General features: G+C 49.0%; 1 protein-coding gene across 1 annotated transcript; it reads left to right on the forward strand.

Annotated features, from left to right (window-relative positions):
* Positions 1-8,218: 8,218 nt before the first annotated feature.
* On the forward strand, positions 8,219-15,761 carry Gpr37l1 (G protein-coupled receptor 37 like 1). Its single transcript, XM_036202097.1, has 2 exons — positions 8,219-9,027; positions 14,341-15,761. The coding sequence occupies exons 1-2, from the start codon at positions 8,395-8,397 to the stop codon at positions 15,154-15,156; spliced, it is 1,449 nt and encodes a 482-aa protein (XP_036057990.1). The 5' UTR covers positions 8,219-8,394; the 3' UTR covers positions 15,157-15,761.
* Positions 15,762-16,584: the final 823 nt, after the last annotated feature.

A 16,584-nucleotide genomic window follows, 5' to 3' on the forward strand; every position in this document is an offset into this window, starting at 1 on the left:
CAACATCTGGGACCACCTGCCCAGGGGTGGCATTGCCCACAGTGAGCTGGGCCCTCCCACATCAACCATTCATGAAAAAAAAAAAAAAAATCTCCACAGACTTGGCTACAGGCCAATGGGATGGAAATATTTTCTCAATTGAGGTTCCCTCTTCCCCAGTGACCCTAGCTTGTATCCAGTTGACAAAAATCTAGCCAGCACAATAGTCACACGTCTGGTACTTGACACACACTCAATAAACCGTGTTTTGTTTTATATATTTTATTTTTAAATGTTTTCTTTAACCTTTATTTTTATTTTACGTGAATGAGTGTTCTGCCTGGATGTATGTCTGTACAGCATGTGTGTATTGGATTCCCTTGGACTGGAATTATAGACGGTTGTGAACTGTCAATGAGTGCTGGGACTTGAACTCAATCTCTGAAAGAGCAACCAATGCTTTTAACTTCCAAGCCATCTCTTTAGCATGCGCGCGCGCGTGCGTGTGCGCGCGCACACACACACACACACACACATACACACACACACACACCCCACACACACATATTTGTTTTGTTTGTTTTTGGAGACAGGGTTTCTCTGCGTAGCTCTGGCTGTCCTGGAACTTACTTTGTAGATCAGGCTGGCTTTGAACCTAGAGATTTACCTGCCTCTGCTTCCCGGGTGCAAGGATGAGAGGCATGAGCCACCACCATACACCCCTCATACATTTTAAAAACTGAGTTTCAGGCCTGGAGAGAGGGCTCAGCAATAGTTAAAAGCACTTGCTGGAAAGGTGTAAGAGCACACGCCTTCACCCCCAGCACTTGCGAGCCAGAGGCTAGTGGATCTTTGTGAGTTCCAGGCCAGCCTGGTCTACATAGTGAGGCCCTGTCTCAAAAACAAAACAAAACAAACAAACAAAAAAAAACCAAACCCACCAACCAACCAAACAAATGAGTATTTATTGCTTTTGCAAAGAACTCAGGTTTGGTCTCCAGCACCCACATCAAGAGGCTCACAGTTGCCAGTAACTCCAGCTACAAGGGATCCGATGCCTCTTCTAGATTCTAGATATGTGGTGCGCATATAGACAAGCGCGCGCGCGCACACGCGCACACACACACACACACACACACACACACACACACACACACACACAACAAAACAACAACAGTACCTAGTTTGCTGTCTTCCAGGCTGGGCGCTAATGAGCTCTGTACCTGAGAATGACCCTCCACTTCTGGTTTTTCTGACTCAGTCTCCCAGCTGCTGGGATGAGTCTTCTGTCACCACACCTGGTTACCGGTTCTTAAGAAACTGGGGTGGGGGCTGGAGAGATGGCTCAGAGGTTAAGAGCACTGACTGTTCTTCCGGAGGTCCTGAGTTCAATTCCCAGCACCCACAGGGTGGCACACAACCATCTGTAATGACATCTGGCCCCCTCTTCTGTGTACATAACAAATAAGTAAATCTTAAAGAAAGAAAAAAAAGAGGGTTGGGGATTTAGCTCAGTGGGAGAGCGCTTGCCTAGCAAGCACAAGGCCCTGGGTTCGATCAGCTCAAAATATAAATAAATTAAAAAATTAATTAATTAAAAAATTTTTAAAATATATTTCATTTTATTTTTATATGCATTTGTGTTTTTGTCATGGGTGTTGGGGTCCCCTGAAACTTTAGTTATAGACAGGTGTGAGCTGCCATGTGGGTGCAGGGAATTGAACTCAGGTCCTCCGGAAGAAGAGTCAGTGCTCTTAACCCCTGAGCCATCTCTCCAGCCCGATTTAAAAAAAATTTTTTTTTTAAAGAAAGAAATTGGTGATAGAACCATTTGTGCATGCTGGGCAAGCACTCTACCATTTGAGCAACATCCTAGACCCTCAATAAATACTTGCATTGAAAAAAATTTTCACTGCATTTATTTATTTGCGTTTGCATGTTTGTGTGTAAGCACGTGTGCAACAGTGAGTGTGGAAGTCAGCAGCCCACTGGCGAGAGTTGATTCTCCCTACCATATGGGTTCCAGGGATGAAACTCAGTTGTTGAGCTTAGAGACAAGAACCTTTACCTGATAAGCCACACCATGAACATGTTTAGTGTTTACTGAATGCCGGCCATTGAGGACCCAGATAAGAGGACATGGGCCGTGCTCACCAGATGTTCAGCGACTCCGTTGTCTGGATTCTTCTGGGACCAGTGTACACTCCCTCAGGGCTGTGCAGAGAAGACTCTCTATGAATATAACGAGAACATCTTACGGAGTGGATTTTGAATGCCAGCTTCCATCAGAACATCAGAATCCCCTGGTTGGCTTCTGGTCACACCCTAACAATGTCAGACTGCAGGGGCAGAGTGAGGCGTGGGAATGCACATCGCACGCATCTCGCCAGGTGTTTCTGTCCCTCTGCACGTCCACAAGTACTGGTTCTCACTGTCATAGAAGGCTTACCATTTAAAGTCTGGTTTTTGCCAGGATGGTGCACACCTTTAATCCCAGTGCTTGGGAGGCAGAGGCAGGTGGATCTCTGTGAGTTTGAGGTCAGCCTGGTCTACAGAGTGAGTTCCAGGATAGCCAGGGCTACATAGTGAAACCTCAGCTCAAAAATATCCTTGCCCCCCAAACAGAAACAAAACTTCCCAAATTTACTTAATTCTGAGTTTGTTTGTTTGTTTGTAGTTTTCCTCCTTGGGTTAGCTGGGAATGGAGCTGTATGCATTGGGAATAGGCTTTATGCATTGTAGGCTAATTACTTTCCCTCTGATGGCCACACAATGACCACATCTTCCTGGGACAGCATCCTGTGAGACCTTAGAGCCAGGCCAGCACCTCTACCTCTTGCCAGGATTAAGTGAAAGGTGGGGAGGTCCCATGAACTTTGGTTCCCTGTCCTTTGGTTCCATGTGTTTCCTTACAATTTATGGTGCTGGTTCTCAGCCTGTGGGCTGCAACCCCTTTGGGCCACATGTCTGCATATTAGATATTTACATTATAATTCATAACAATAGCAAAATTACAGTTATGAAGTAGCAACAATTTCTTTCTTTCTTTTTTTGGTTTTTCAAGACAGGGTTTCTCTGTGTAGTTTTGGTGCCTGTCCTGGATATCACTCTGTAGACCAGGCTAGCCTTGAACTCACAGAGATCCACCTGGCTCTGCCTCCCAAGTGCTGGGATTAAAGGTGTGCACCACCACTGCCCGGCTACAACAAAATAATTTTATGGTTGATGGTCACCATAATATGAAGAAACTGTGTTAAAGGGTCACAGTATTAGGAAGGTTGAGTATCACTGATTTATGGTGTTATCAGGAATTAGTTTTTTAGTGATTGTGTCCTTCACAAGAAGGTGAACTTCCCTCTCCCTCCCTCTCTTTCTTTTAAAAATTTTATTTATTTTTAAAAATTATTTGTCTGCATATGTGTGAATTCCTGCTTGCTAATGTGAGTGCAGAGCCCTTAAAGGCCAGAAGAGGGCACTGGATTTCCTGGAGCTGGAGATATAGGTGGTTGTAACCTGACTGATGTAGGTGCAGGGAACTGAATGTTGATCCATTCAGGTCCTCTGAGAAGAAATAAATGTCCCTAACCACTGAGCCACCTGTCCATCTTTCTTATTTATTTATTTGTTTGTTTGTTTGTTTGTTTATTTTCTTGAAACAGGGTCATTATATGTAGCCCTTGGCTAGCCTGAAATTTGCTGTATAGTCCAGGCTGTTTCATACTTGGGGTAATTCTCCTGTTTCTGGGGTGCACTTTCACACCCAGTTCAAAGCTCAAAGGGGACTTTCACCAGGGCATGGGCCATCCTCTGCTTCTCACTCTATCTCTGAGCAGCTAGGACAAAGCTGTAGGTACTCAACAGATATTTGTAAAATGAACAACATATGCGACTTTTAGCTTTTCTGTTTGTTTGTTTGTTTGGCTCCTTGTGACAGGAACTCCCTGTCAGAATCTGTCGTTCTCAATTTTAGCCCCACCTCTCTGCTTTGATTTCCAATCCTTTTAAATGAAGATAGTAAATAAAATCCTATCTCACAAAGGCTGCTGAGGGAAAAAGTGAATTCGTTCTTATTAGTGGCTGCCCCCCCCCCCCCACACACACACAAAGTTTCGCTGCATAGCCCTGGCTGTCCTGGATTTCGCTCTGTAGCCAAGCTGGCCTCGTACTCACAGAGATCTGCCTGCCTCTGCCTCGAAGCGCTGGGATTAAAGGTGTGTGCCGCCGCTGCCGTCACCACCAACCAGCTATGGCTAGTGTTTTAGTGAGTGACATTGCTCCCCAAATTTGCACAGAACTTCCCAGGAGCCCATTGCTGCCCCTTGTGATGGAGGAGTAGCTGAGGCAGGCTGAGAGTGTTTGCTCAGTGAAATACGAGCTTGGATTCTTTTCCTTGGTGAAGATCCTTCTCCCATTCTGTCGCCAGGGACAGCCCCAGCCTCTTTCTCACTGCCCTCACCTAAGTACCATGCCTTTAGCCACCAGTGGGGGAACTTCCAGGGGGAAGCATGGGGAATCCCTATGATCATGGAGACTCCAAGGAGAGACTCCAAGGAGAGGCATTTCCAGGAACTGGGAACTCTTCAGTGACACCTGGGGTTCTCCAAACAGGGTGCTCCTCTGGCCTGGCCAGAATCAAGAACCTTCTGGAGCAGAAGCAGTTGAGGGGGAAGAGCACTTTGCAGGCGGGTGGACCCTCAGGAGGGGTGGGGACAGTGAGCACACTTTGTGCGCGCGCGTGTGTCTCTCTGTCTCTGTCTCTGTCTCTCTCTCTCTGGATCACATCTGCAGGCAGCTGTAGGCTGGTGGCTTGGATACCATGGAATGGCTAAGACCCAGGACTGGAGCAGACCAAGGCCTGAGACCAGCCTCAGCCTCCAAAGCTGAACATTTGGTTCCACCTAGTGGCCTCTGGCGTTCCAACTGTCCTAATGGAGACCAGCAAGGGGATGGAGTGCCATTTCAGGCATTTGAAGAAGTGTGTGTGTGTGTGTGTGTGTGTGTGTGTGTGTGTGTGTGTGTGTCAGTGTACACAAACCAGAGAAAGACATAGTGTGTCCTGTTGCATCACTCCACCATATTCCTTTGAAATAAGGTGAATCTGGGGCTAGCTGGGCTACAGCCAGCCCCGAAATCCTCCCATCTCTGCCCCATAGCACTGCAGTTATCAGTACACGCAGCCACACCCAGGCTTTCTTTAATTTATTTTTTTAGATTATTTATTTACTTTGTGTGTATGAATCCTTTGCTCCAATGCATGTATGTGCACTACACGTGTGTGTGCCTGTTGGATCCCCTGGAACTGGGGTTACAGATGGTTGTGAGCCATTATAGGGGTTCTGGGAATTGAATCCAGATCCTCTGCAAGACCAACAAGTGCTCTCACCCACTGAGCCGTCTTCTCCCCAGTCCCTCAAGGTTCCTTGAATGCCTAGTAAGTGCAAGCATGATATGAAGAGGGACGGGCTCTATGTGTGAGCATGAAGGAAAAGCCGAGGCCTGTGCTAAGATCTAGATAGTTCTGGTAGCTGCCTGTGAAGCAACTGAGGATCCCACAGTAGCAATGCTACAGCAGAGTTGGTCCATCCAGGACTGGACTTCTCAGGTCTTCAGTCTCCACTGCTGAAAAGTAAGAGGGTCGGCAGAGATCATCCCTGAGCTCTTTTCTGTCCCAACTCAGCACACTACAAAGGAGCAGGAGAGGTTTTTGGCCTTGGGAGTCACACAAAGCTCTGTTTGGATCTCTGCAGTCACTAGCTGTGTGTCCTTGAACAGGTTGCTTTCTCTTTCTGAGCCTGGGTGATAACGGAAAGAGACTAGTCTGTAATTATGAGTGTTCGGGACGGAGCCTGGTAGTTGGTAGAGGCTCAGTACAAGCAGCCATGACTCCTCTTTACCCAACTAGCCACAGCATAAGGCAGAAGGTGGTGGATTTCAACAACAGCAGCTTCGTGGCACAGGAGTGGGAAAGGCAAAAGACCAGAGCGGCTCTCCAGGATTAGAAGAGCCTGGTTCTGAGCACTGAGGAGCATGTGATGCTCACCGTGGGGTCTTGGCACATCCCTTAAGTTTCCTGAGGACACAGGATGTGGGGTCCCAGCTTCCTCTCTCTGATGACATGATCTGGGTTGTGGTGGTGCTGGAGCTGCGTTCTGGCTGATATGCCAGACTTGAGACAGCCCTCTGGCAGCTCCCCAGACTCTTCAGCAGAGGATGGATGCTTCTGTCTTTCTCTTAGCCTCCTCCTCCTTCTCTCTCTCTCTTTTTTCCCTCCTGGAACTCCTAATTTTACACAGCATGTCGGGACCTACTGGGTAGGGTGGCAAGGTTCCTGGTCAGGAAGTTCTCTGGGAAAGCAGCTTCCAGATTGACAGTCTTGGTGGGAGTGCTCAGTGATACTGCCAGCAGACTGTGTAAATAGCTCTCAGCCAGCCCTGTCTTTTGTTTGCTTTGGCCTTTCTCCTTAGCTACAGAAACCATCTCCCTCAATCTCCATCCCAGTGACCCCCGGCATACAGATTCCCACCTGGACATAGCGGTCTGGTGTCTCTATTCCCACCTCTGTCCTAAAGGGACGGGTGGACAGAGTCCATTCACTCACCTTTGACCTCTCCCACACTCCCTGTATGTAACCTAACCCTCTAGAGTTGCTGGCTCTCCTGGAACACTGCATCTTGATACCTTTGCACTTGGCTGCTTTATGCTGTCAGGAGCCTACTGCCCAGCCTGGACCCCTCTAAAGTAACATGGTCAAGTCATCATGGCTCCTTTGTGTTTCAACTTTAGTCTTCTCCCTTGCCTTTGGGATAAAATCTGAACTCCCTGGTCTAGCTTTCTTGCTCGTTCATTGGCTGGCCTCTTGCCTGAACCCCAATGTCTCCTTCTTTATTGCCCTAGTGCCCCAGCTTCTTGCACATTATTGCTGTGTGGCAGCAATATCACCCACTTACACACACACACCACCACCACCACCACCACCACCACCACCACCACCACCACCACCATTGCATGTGCTGTATCTTCTGCCTGGAGCATCCTTCCATCCTTCTCTCAGGAGCCTTTAAGGCTTTGTTCAAGTCCTCTTGCTTTGGAGAACTTCTAATCTTCCGGACCGCCCCAGGCTCCTCTGACCTTGACCCTGCCTTTCATAGCATCTATCGTGACCGAGCTGTAATTATTCATTCGCATATTCATTTTCTTTCTGCACTGAAAATTCCTGGCCTTTTGCACTTTTGACTACACTTCCATAATTTTTATCTTATTATTTGTTTTTATTTATGGTTTTTTGAGACAGGGTTTCTCTGTAGCTTTGGAGCCTGTCCTGGAGCTCACTCTGTAGTCCTCGAACTCACAGAGATCCACCTGCCTCTGCCTCCCGAGTGCTGGGATTAAAGGCATTCGCCACCACCGCCCTGCTTATTTTATTTTTTTGTTTTTATTTTATTGTGGTTCCAGTGCTTCAAGCATGCTGGGCAAATACTACCACTAAGTCATGCCCCATCCCAGAGTGTGATGTTATAAGCTTTTGCTTGTTGCTGCTTTCTTTGGGGTGTTTGCCTGGCTAGGAGGTGAGGAATGGGCTCTTGCCTGCTGAGACCAGCATGGAGTTAAAAGGCAATGGAGTCAGATCCACACTGCGAGCCTGGTTCTGCCTTGGGTCAACTACATAGTCATGAACTAACTACCACAAACTTGGTATTTGGAATCTGGGAATGGATCACAGCAGCACTTCTCCACAAAATGTATTAAGAACCCAGCCGAGTGGTACACCTGGCTAAGTATCCAATGGTTTCAACCATTATAATTCTATTTTGATCAACAAAGCAAAAATAGGGTCTTGCGCTGGGTGGTGGTGGTGCACGCCTGTAATCCCAGCACTCAGGAGGCAGAAGCAGGTGGATCTCTGTGAGTTCAAGGCCAGCCTGGTCTACAGAGCTAGTCCAGGACAGGCTCCAAAGCTACAGAGAAACCCTGTCTTGAAAAACCAAAAATAAAAAAAGGGTCTTGCAATGTAGCCTAAACTGACCTTGAACTATTGTCCTTGTGCCTCAACCTCCCAAATGCTGGGATTACAGGAATAGCCACCATGTCTGGCCTTAAATTGGGTAGAATTGTGCTCCAGTTATAGTCTGCCTCTACACCACTTAGCAAACCCCACTTCTCTGGTCCCTTTGAGGGCTGTTCAGTTTGTCCTTACAGCCTGAAAAGGGGTGTGATGGAGGAGGGCAGTATAGACTGCTCAGTGTCCAGCAGAGGGCCCTGGTCAGACCATGGCCAACAGGATTGGAGGAAGGGCCAGCCATGCCAGACTCCTGACTGGAGGCGGATCCAGCTGCCAGCTGCCTCTTTTAATTCCAGGCAGCCCTTAGGTCCCTTACCCTCACCTCTCCGAGGCAGCTGCACCCTGCTTTCCCGGCCATGCGGTGGCTGTGGCCCCTGGCTGTCTCTCTTGCTGTAGTGTTGGCTGTGGGTCTGACTGGGGTCTTTGGGACTGCCACCACCTCATCTCTGGGTGGGCATAGAGCGAAGGTCCAGGAGCAGCAGAGTCGACCCCGAAGAGGCACCGAGGACGAGGGGCCCAAGGAGGTGCAGCACTATGTTCCTGGGGAGTGGGTTGAGTACCCCAGGCCCATCCATCCTGCTGGCTTGCAGCCCACCAAGACTTTGGTGGCCACTAGCCCCAACCCAGACAAGGAAGGGGCCACCCCAGATAGTGGACAAGAGCTGAGGGTCAACCTGACCGGGACACCAAGTCAGAGGCTGCAGATTCAGAACCCCTTGTATCCAGTGACGGAGAGCTCCTACACTGCCTACGCTGTCATGCTCCTGGCTCTGGTGGTATTTGCTGTGGGTATTGTAGGCAATCTGTCTGTCATGTGTATTGTGTGGTACAGTTACTATTTGAAGAGTGCATGGAACTCCATCCTTGCCAGCCTGGCTCTCTGGGACTTCCTGGTCCTCTTCTTCTGCCTTCCCATTGTCATCTTCAATGAGATCACCAAGCAGAGGCTCCTGGGGGATGTTTCTTGCCGGGCTGTGCCCTTCATGGAGGTGAGTATGTCTTTCTATTGCCTGGCTGTAGGCCTGTAGTTCAGGGAAGGGGCTCCAGTCTCTATGGAGACCCAGAGAGCAGATCTGTAGGTATGTATAACTTCAGCACTCTGGGGTTCCCACTCAACTAGTTTTCTCTGTGTCATTGTGGAAGAAGGTAAACTCTATCAGGGAAGGGGACAAACTCAATATTGGTTTCTGGTAGCCCTCAGGAAAGCAAGTCAGGCCAGATGAACAGGCAGATGTGCAAGACCATGGCTTGAGTCTAACCTGAGCTTCTGCTCTGGGAGTAGCTGCATGGATGCTTTACTTTTTGTTTTTGTTTTTGTTTTTTGTTTTTGTTTTTCGAGATAGTGTTTCCCTGTGTAGTTTTGTGCCTTTCCTGGAACTCACTTGGTAGCCCAGGCTGGCCTTGAACTCACAGAGATCTGTCTGGCTCTGCCTCCTGAGTGCTGGGATTAAAGGTGTGCGCCACCACCGCCTGGCTGCTTTACCCTTTTTTTATTTTTTCATGAGGTTCTGAGCTGTCTGTCTCTGATGGCTCCACCCAAGAAATCTCTCTCTCTTTTGGAGTCCCCTTTTCCTTTTATTGTGCCTCTTGCCTGCCCTGGACCCATAGCTCCTCTTTTTAACCCTTCTGTATCCTGACAACCTAGCAATACCCAAGGGGGACCCCAGAGAGCCCGGCTGGCACTCCCAGGCTGAGTCAGTGTCTCCTCCCTGTGGACGCAAACACCAGCACAGGCTCTCTCTCCTTCCTGACCAAGTTTATTGTCACCTTTAAGGTGATCTCCTTTACTCTCCTCCTAAGGCAACTCTGAAAGGCAAGCCCCACTTTTGGGTACTAGAGCTGATAGAAACAGTAGCTCTGTCACTGTATTATACTTGTCACTGGACAGATCCCTTCTCTCCCCGTTGCCTTAGCTTTCAAGCATGGAGGGTAGACCAGATGGCCCTTCCTGCTCGCTTGCTCTACAGTTCTAAAGTGTAGCACTGAGCACCCCTGAATGGCGATTTCCACGTTAAGTTAAACACCTGGGTGAGAATGGCTGTGTAGATCACAAGGAGACAGCTTAATCAAATCACTGCATACATCTACCCATGTGTGAAGGCTCTTGTGTCTATGATAGCACAAAGCAGTGAGCAGCTTTCCTTTGCTTTTATTCTTTATTCCTGGATTTGTGTTTACATTTTCTCTCTATCATGTCCTTTTTACTTTTTTAAAGACAGGGTCTCACTCTGTAGCTCAGGCTTCTGTGGAATTCACTGTACAGACCATTTGTGTGTGTGTGTGTGTGTGTGTGTGTGTGTGTGTGTGTGTGTGTGTGTGTGTTGTTTTGTTTTGTTGAGACAAGATCTCCTATAGCTCAGGCTAGCTTCAAACTTACTATATAGTTAAGGATGACCTTGAACTCCTGATCCACTTGTCTCTACCTCCAAAGTGCTGAGATTATGGACGTGTAGTACTACACCTCTCTCCCCCTTTTTTATTAGATAGGATCTCACTATGTAGTCAAGGCTGGTTTATAATTAAACACACAGTATTTCTGTCTTAGTCTCCTGATTGGTGGGATTACAGGCCTGTATCATCACAGTTGGCAGGAACAGCCTCCTCTCTGTCTCTGTCTGTCTGTCTGTCTGCCTGTCTCTGAGACAGGGTTTCTCTATGTAGTCTTGGCTGTTCTGGAACTTAGTATGTAGACCAGTCTGGCCTCAAACTCACAGAAAATCTCTTGCTTCTCTCTCCCAAGTACTGGTACTAAAAGCATACACTATCATATCCGGTGGGAGCAATCTTTTAAATCTTGGCTACAGGGGGCTGGAGAGGTGGCTCAGGAGTTAAGAGTGCTTGCTGCTCTTCCAGAGAACCTGGATTTGGTTCCTTGTATCCACATGGTGGTTCACAATCATCAATAACTCCAATTCCAAGGGATTGATGCCCCCATCTGAATTCCACAGGTATAAAGCACACACATGGTACACTTACATACATGTAGGCAGAAACAATCATACACATAAGTAAAATAAACATATTTTTAAAAACCCCTTAGCTACAAGGGGAATCATGAAGGGAATAATGGCCTCTCCATAAGCTAGTTTCAGGCATTTGACACAGGTCCAAACCCCCAGTTAGCTGTATGATAGGGATTATTTCAAGACGGGTCACTCTGAGGTGTAGCAGTTGAAATGGTTTCTTCCTGTACTCCTCACCCATGGACATCATCTATTTGGTGGTCCAGGGCTTCCCAGATTAAAAGAGACCCTACAATTCAATGTGGTCCTTGCATCTTCTTGTTGTTTGATGTACCATCTCATTATGTGACCCTTCCCAGCCTGGAACTCAGTGTGTAGACCAGACTGGCCTCGAGCTCACTGAGATCTACCTGTATCTGCCTAGGTGAGCTAAGTGGTTAGGCACACCAACTTTGGGTGGGGTATTTGTTTGTTGGTTTTATTTTAGATAAGGTCTCACCATGTATCCCTGGCTGGCCTGGAACTTGCCATGTAAACCAGGTTCGTCTCCAACTCACAGATATCTGCCTGCCTCTGCCTCCTGAATTTGGGAATAAGTGGACCACTGTGCTGGGCCAGCACATCGCTTTGAAATTGGATAGATTATATTAGAAACTGGGCTCTTTGTCCAGGGATGGCCAAGTGATGCTGGTAAGTTATTTAACCGGCCTAAATCTCAGTGTTCTCATCTAGGATGACAACTATCTGAATGAGCTGGGGGTAAACCTAGGGCTTCACGCATACTAAGCATGCACACCCGAAGATCCAAAGCTCTTTGCTATTATTATTATTATTATTATTATTATTATTATTATTGTTTTGTTTTGGTTTTTTTTTTTAAGACAGGGTTTCTCTGTGTAGCTTTGTGCCTTTCCTGGAACTCACTTTGTAGTCAAGGCTGGCCTCGAACTCACAGAGATCTGCCTGCTTCTGACTCCCGAGTGCTGGGATTAAAGGCATGTGCCACCACTGCCTGGCACTCTTTGCTATTGTTTTGAGACTCCCATTGTAACCCTAGCTGGCCTGGTTCTTACTACAGCTGAGGTCCAGACTCAAGCTAAGGGCAAGTCTCCCACCTCCTCCTCTGAAGGGTTGGGAATGTAGGTGTGTGCCACAACATCCAGCTGGCTACTTTTCTTTTTGGCAGCACTCAGGGTTGAACTGAGAGCTTTCCACATAGGCAGAGGCATTCTCCTGCTAAGTTATACCTCCAGCCCCACCTCCCCCCCCCCCCTTTAGGAGTGGGGATTGAACTCAAGGCCTTATGCATGCATGCTAGGCCAGTAACCCACCACCACTACTGCTGAGCTATAATGCCAGTTCTCTTTTTTTTATTAATTTTGAGACAGGTAAGTTGTTCAAGCTAGACTTGAACTCACTCTGTAGTCTAGGTAGTCCTTGGGTTTTTTATTCTTTTGCCCTAGCCAACCAATTAATTGAGGTTTTGAAGGCCCGAGTAGCCATGCTCAGCAGCCAGTTCCAATTATGATTAGTGTTATCAATTCTACTTTTTTGATAGTCTCTTACATAGCCCAGGCTGACCTCAAACTTGCTAGGTTGCCCAAAATGACCTTGAACTCCTGATTGTGTAGTCTGTTTCCTGAGTGCTGGGATGGCATGCATGAACCATCACACCCAGTCACCCTAACTCTGTTAGGTTAGCCCCAAATCTTTCTTTTCTTCTCTTCTCTTCTCTTCTCTTCTCCTCTCCTTTTCCTTCCTTCCTTCCTTCCTTCCTTCCTTCCTTCCTTCCTTCCTTCCTTCCTTCCTTCTTTCTTTCAAACAGGGTATTCCATAGTCCCAGTTGGCCTCAGATTCACTATGTAATGGAGGATGATCTTGACCTCCTGGTCGTCATGACTGCTAGGATTACAGGTGTGTATACCTGGCTAGTCCTCATTCTTAAAGGATTAAAATGGGTAATGTACACGAAGTGCCTAGAATTCATTTAGCCGTTGGTGGCGTTTATTTGGGCATGGCTTAAGGAGAAGAGAGAAGGAGGCAGACACATTGGAGCTCTTGCTATAAGCCTCTGCCCCTGCCCAGAATTCTCCTGTAGGGAAGACTCCAGGATGGCCCCTTGGTAAGATTTAGAATAGTTTCTGAGATGTAGGAGAAGAGAGAGAGAGAGAGAGAGAGAGAGAGAGAGAGAGAGAGAGAGAGAGAGAGAGAGAGAATGCTGTTTTGCCAGAGGCTGGGGGCTGCTCCTCTGCAGGCCTGGATTCCCCTGCCAAGAGAGGGGGTTGGGGTTCTTACAAAAGACACTTGGTGGCAGTGCAAATAAGCGTGGATTGTGTTGCCCTGGCCAGAGAAGGGAAGAATTTAAGCAGGAGGAGGAGGGAGCACCACCCCCAGTGAGACCCATCAGCTAGCCACTCAGGAGCTCTCCTTCAGGCTTGTTGGCACTCCCTTCCCTGCTGCTCTGGCCTCTTCTTCTCGGCTGGCTCCGCGGGGTGATTTTTCTGCTGGATGCACAGTGCACAGGGATGGTGGGCACAGGCCGATTGCAGGGGCTGCTCCCCATGGTGGTGTTGGCTGCTCAGGACAATGCAGGCAGGGTGAAAGCAGTGGAGAGCAGGCCACATTCCCTGGCCCTTAGCCCAAGGAACTCACAGGAGACGGTGCGGGAAGGAACTGCAAAAATCTGAAATTTGTCCATTCATCCTTTTCTCCCTCTCTGTCCTCCCTCCCTCCCTCCCTTCTTCCTCCCTCCCTCCCTCCCTTCCTTCCTTCCATTTGGAAATAGAGTCTCATATATCCCATGCTAGCCTTGAACCTAGTATGGTCAAGGTTGGCCTTGAACTCCTGATCTTCCCTCCTCTGTCTCTCAGGTTCTGGGACAACAGGCAGACACCATCACGTCCAGGCTAAGCCCAGTTTCTATGTCTTTGTCCTGGTTCTTCCTCAGAGGTGACTTCCAGTGTTTGAGGGACATCAGGGTCTGTGGGAGGTGGGTCTAGCACACCCCAGCTTGGGAAGTGGAAAAAGGAACAGGGATGTGTACCCACCTCCCTTTTACCGTTCATCAGCTGCGTGGTTGTGGACAAGTCACTTTATGCCCGTGTTTCTATTTCTTCTGTACAATGGCTGGCTGGAGTGCTGGGATTACATGTGTGTACTGACACTTCAGCGAGACACAGTTGAGAGTTTGTGACATTTAGGGGGTGCCCGATGGGTAAAAAATGCTTCGCCAATAGCAACTGTTATCCTCTGTTCATGTGTAGCTCATGTTCCTACTCAGCCTGAAACCTCTTTGTCCCCATCAATTGAGCATTCTGTCTTCTACATCCTTGTTCACAGGTCTCCTCCCTGGGAGTCACAACCTTTAGTCTTTGTGCTCTGGGCATAGACCGCTTCCATGTGGCCACCAGCACCCTGCCAAAGGTGAGGCCCATTGAGCGATGCCAATCCATCCTGGCTAAACTGGCTGTCATCTGGGTGGGCTCCATGATGCTGGCTGTGCCTGAACTCCTGCTGTGGCAGCTGGCGCAAGAGCCTGCTCCCACCATGGGAACTGTGGACTCGTGTATCATGAAACCTTCGGCCAACCTGCCTGAATCTCTCTACTCACTGGTGATGACCTACCAGAATGCCCGCATGTGGTGGTACTTTGGTTGCTACTTCTGTCTGCCCATCCTCTTCACTGTCACCTGTCAGCTGGTGACATGGCGGGTGCGGGGCCCACCGGGCAGGAAGCCTGAGTGTAGGGCAAGCAAGCATGAGCAGTGTGAGAGACAGCTCAACAGCACTGTGGTGGGCCTGACTGTGGTCTATGCCTTCTGCACCCTCCCTGAGAACGTCTGCAATATCGTGGTGGCCTACCTCTCCACTGAGCTCACCCGTCAGACCCTGGACCTCTTGAACCTCATCAATCAGTTCTCCACCTTCTTCAAGGGTGCCATCACCCCCGTGCTCCTCCTGTGCATCTGCAGACCACTGGGCCAGGCCTTTCTGGATTGCTGCTGCTGCTGCTGCTGTGAGGAGTGTGGCGGAGCCTCAGACTCTTCAGCGACAGTCGGCGCGGACAGCAAGCTTAAGGCCGAAGTGTCTTCCTCCATCTACTTCCATAAGCCCAGGGAGTCACCCCCACTCCTGCCCCTGGGCACACCTTGCTGAGTCTAGGGGGGGATGGGAGCAGGTGCAGAGGGGTGCCATCCCATCCCGAGACAGTCTGCTGATTCTTTCCTACAGGTCTCACTTCAACGTCTCATCTTGCTGTTTAGAGATGGACTCGGCTCATTTTGTCAAAGTTGGGGCTTGTCAAAGCCCCGTCTGCACACAGTGCCATTCTTAGGCTCTGAGGGACCTGCCAGCCTCGTCCCTCCCACTTGTAGGTGGAGATCTGTCTAGGTCATTAGAGTTGCCCAGAGTCTCAATTTGGCCGTCTCAGAGCTAGGCTTGGCCCTGGGCCTGCCCTCCCTTTGGTCTTGGAATCTGACTGTAGGTTGCCTGAGTATCTCTCCAAGCACCCACTTCTGTAGTCCCATCTAGGCTCCCATCCTGGACCGGGGACTTCTTGGGGGCCAACCTAACCAAGCTCAGTACTCCATTGTCTTAGCCCTGAATGTCTGTTCCCTCTTCCCAGAGGATTCTCTCACTTCTGTCTTCCATTCTCTAAGGTGGCCCAGTCACATTGTTCAATCCCCACCTCCTGTTAGGCATTTTCCTGTAGAAGGCCATTCTGGAAAAACAATAAAGTAGGTACCACAACCCTGTGCCCACTGAACTTCCTTGTCCATGAATGACATTATCTAGACAGGCCTTTTCCTGGACCTGCAGTCCCCTTGGCCTGGGCCTATATCTGTTGTCCTGCCTTGGGGCAAGGGTTCCAAGGCTGTCATAGCTTTTGAGGGACAGAGAGGAAGACTTTGGGAACTGGGAACTAAACCTTTATCTAGAGCTAAACACAGCTGCCCCTGGGAAGTCAACCCACTTGCCTCTAGAGCCCCCACCTCCATCCACCCTCTCCACAAAGCCTCCATTTGAGGAAATCCAGAGGCCTTCCTTTCGTGAGCCACAAGGCTTCTCAGCCTCCCTCCCTCTAACAGTGGCTCTTGTTCAGTTTCTTAGAATGGACTGTTTGGCTCTGAGATGGCCCAGCTGCCTACCCCACCACCCCCACCATACCACCATACCACCCTTCCCAGCAGAGTTCCATAGTAGGTCCCAGCTCCTCCTACTGGTTTCTACCCTTGAAACCATTTCCCCAGCTCTGCCCGTGAGGCACTTCCAAAGGACCTCTTCTCTCTGCTGGGCTGTCAGCCAGAAGTGGAGCTCAGCCCGGGCCCCGAGTATTCCTTTCCCACATGCTCAGCTCTCTCAGGAACCACCCTTATCTAGAACTCAGCTCTGGGTCCCACAAAGACTTGCTAATCAGGCCAATCTAGAACCTCTACCAGTTTAAGTCTCCAAGGGCATGGGATCATGAGCAGCCCAGCTCCATTCTTCTTTGCCCAAACACCCATGCCCTTGGGCCTTGGGCCTTGGTCCGCTCAGTGTCCAAGTCTCCCTCCCCACTACCCGGAATCTGAACAGCCTTGTTCT

The sequence above is a fragment of the Onychomys torridus genome, chromosome 11 (assembly GCF_903995425.1).
Source record: "Onychomys torridus chromosome 11, mOncTor1.1, whole genome shotgun sequence".
In the NCBI taxonomy this organism is placed as follows: Eukaryota; Metazoa; Chordata; class Mammalia; order Rodentia; family Cricetidae; genus Onychomys; species Onychomys torridus.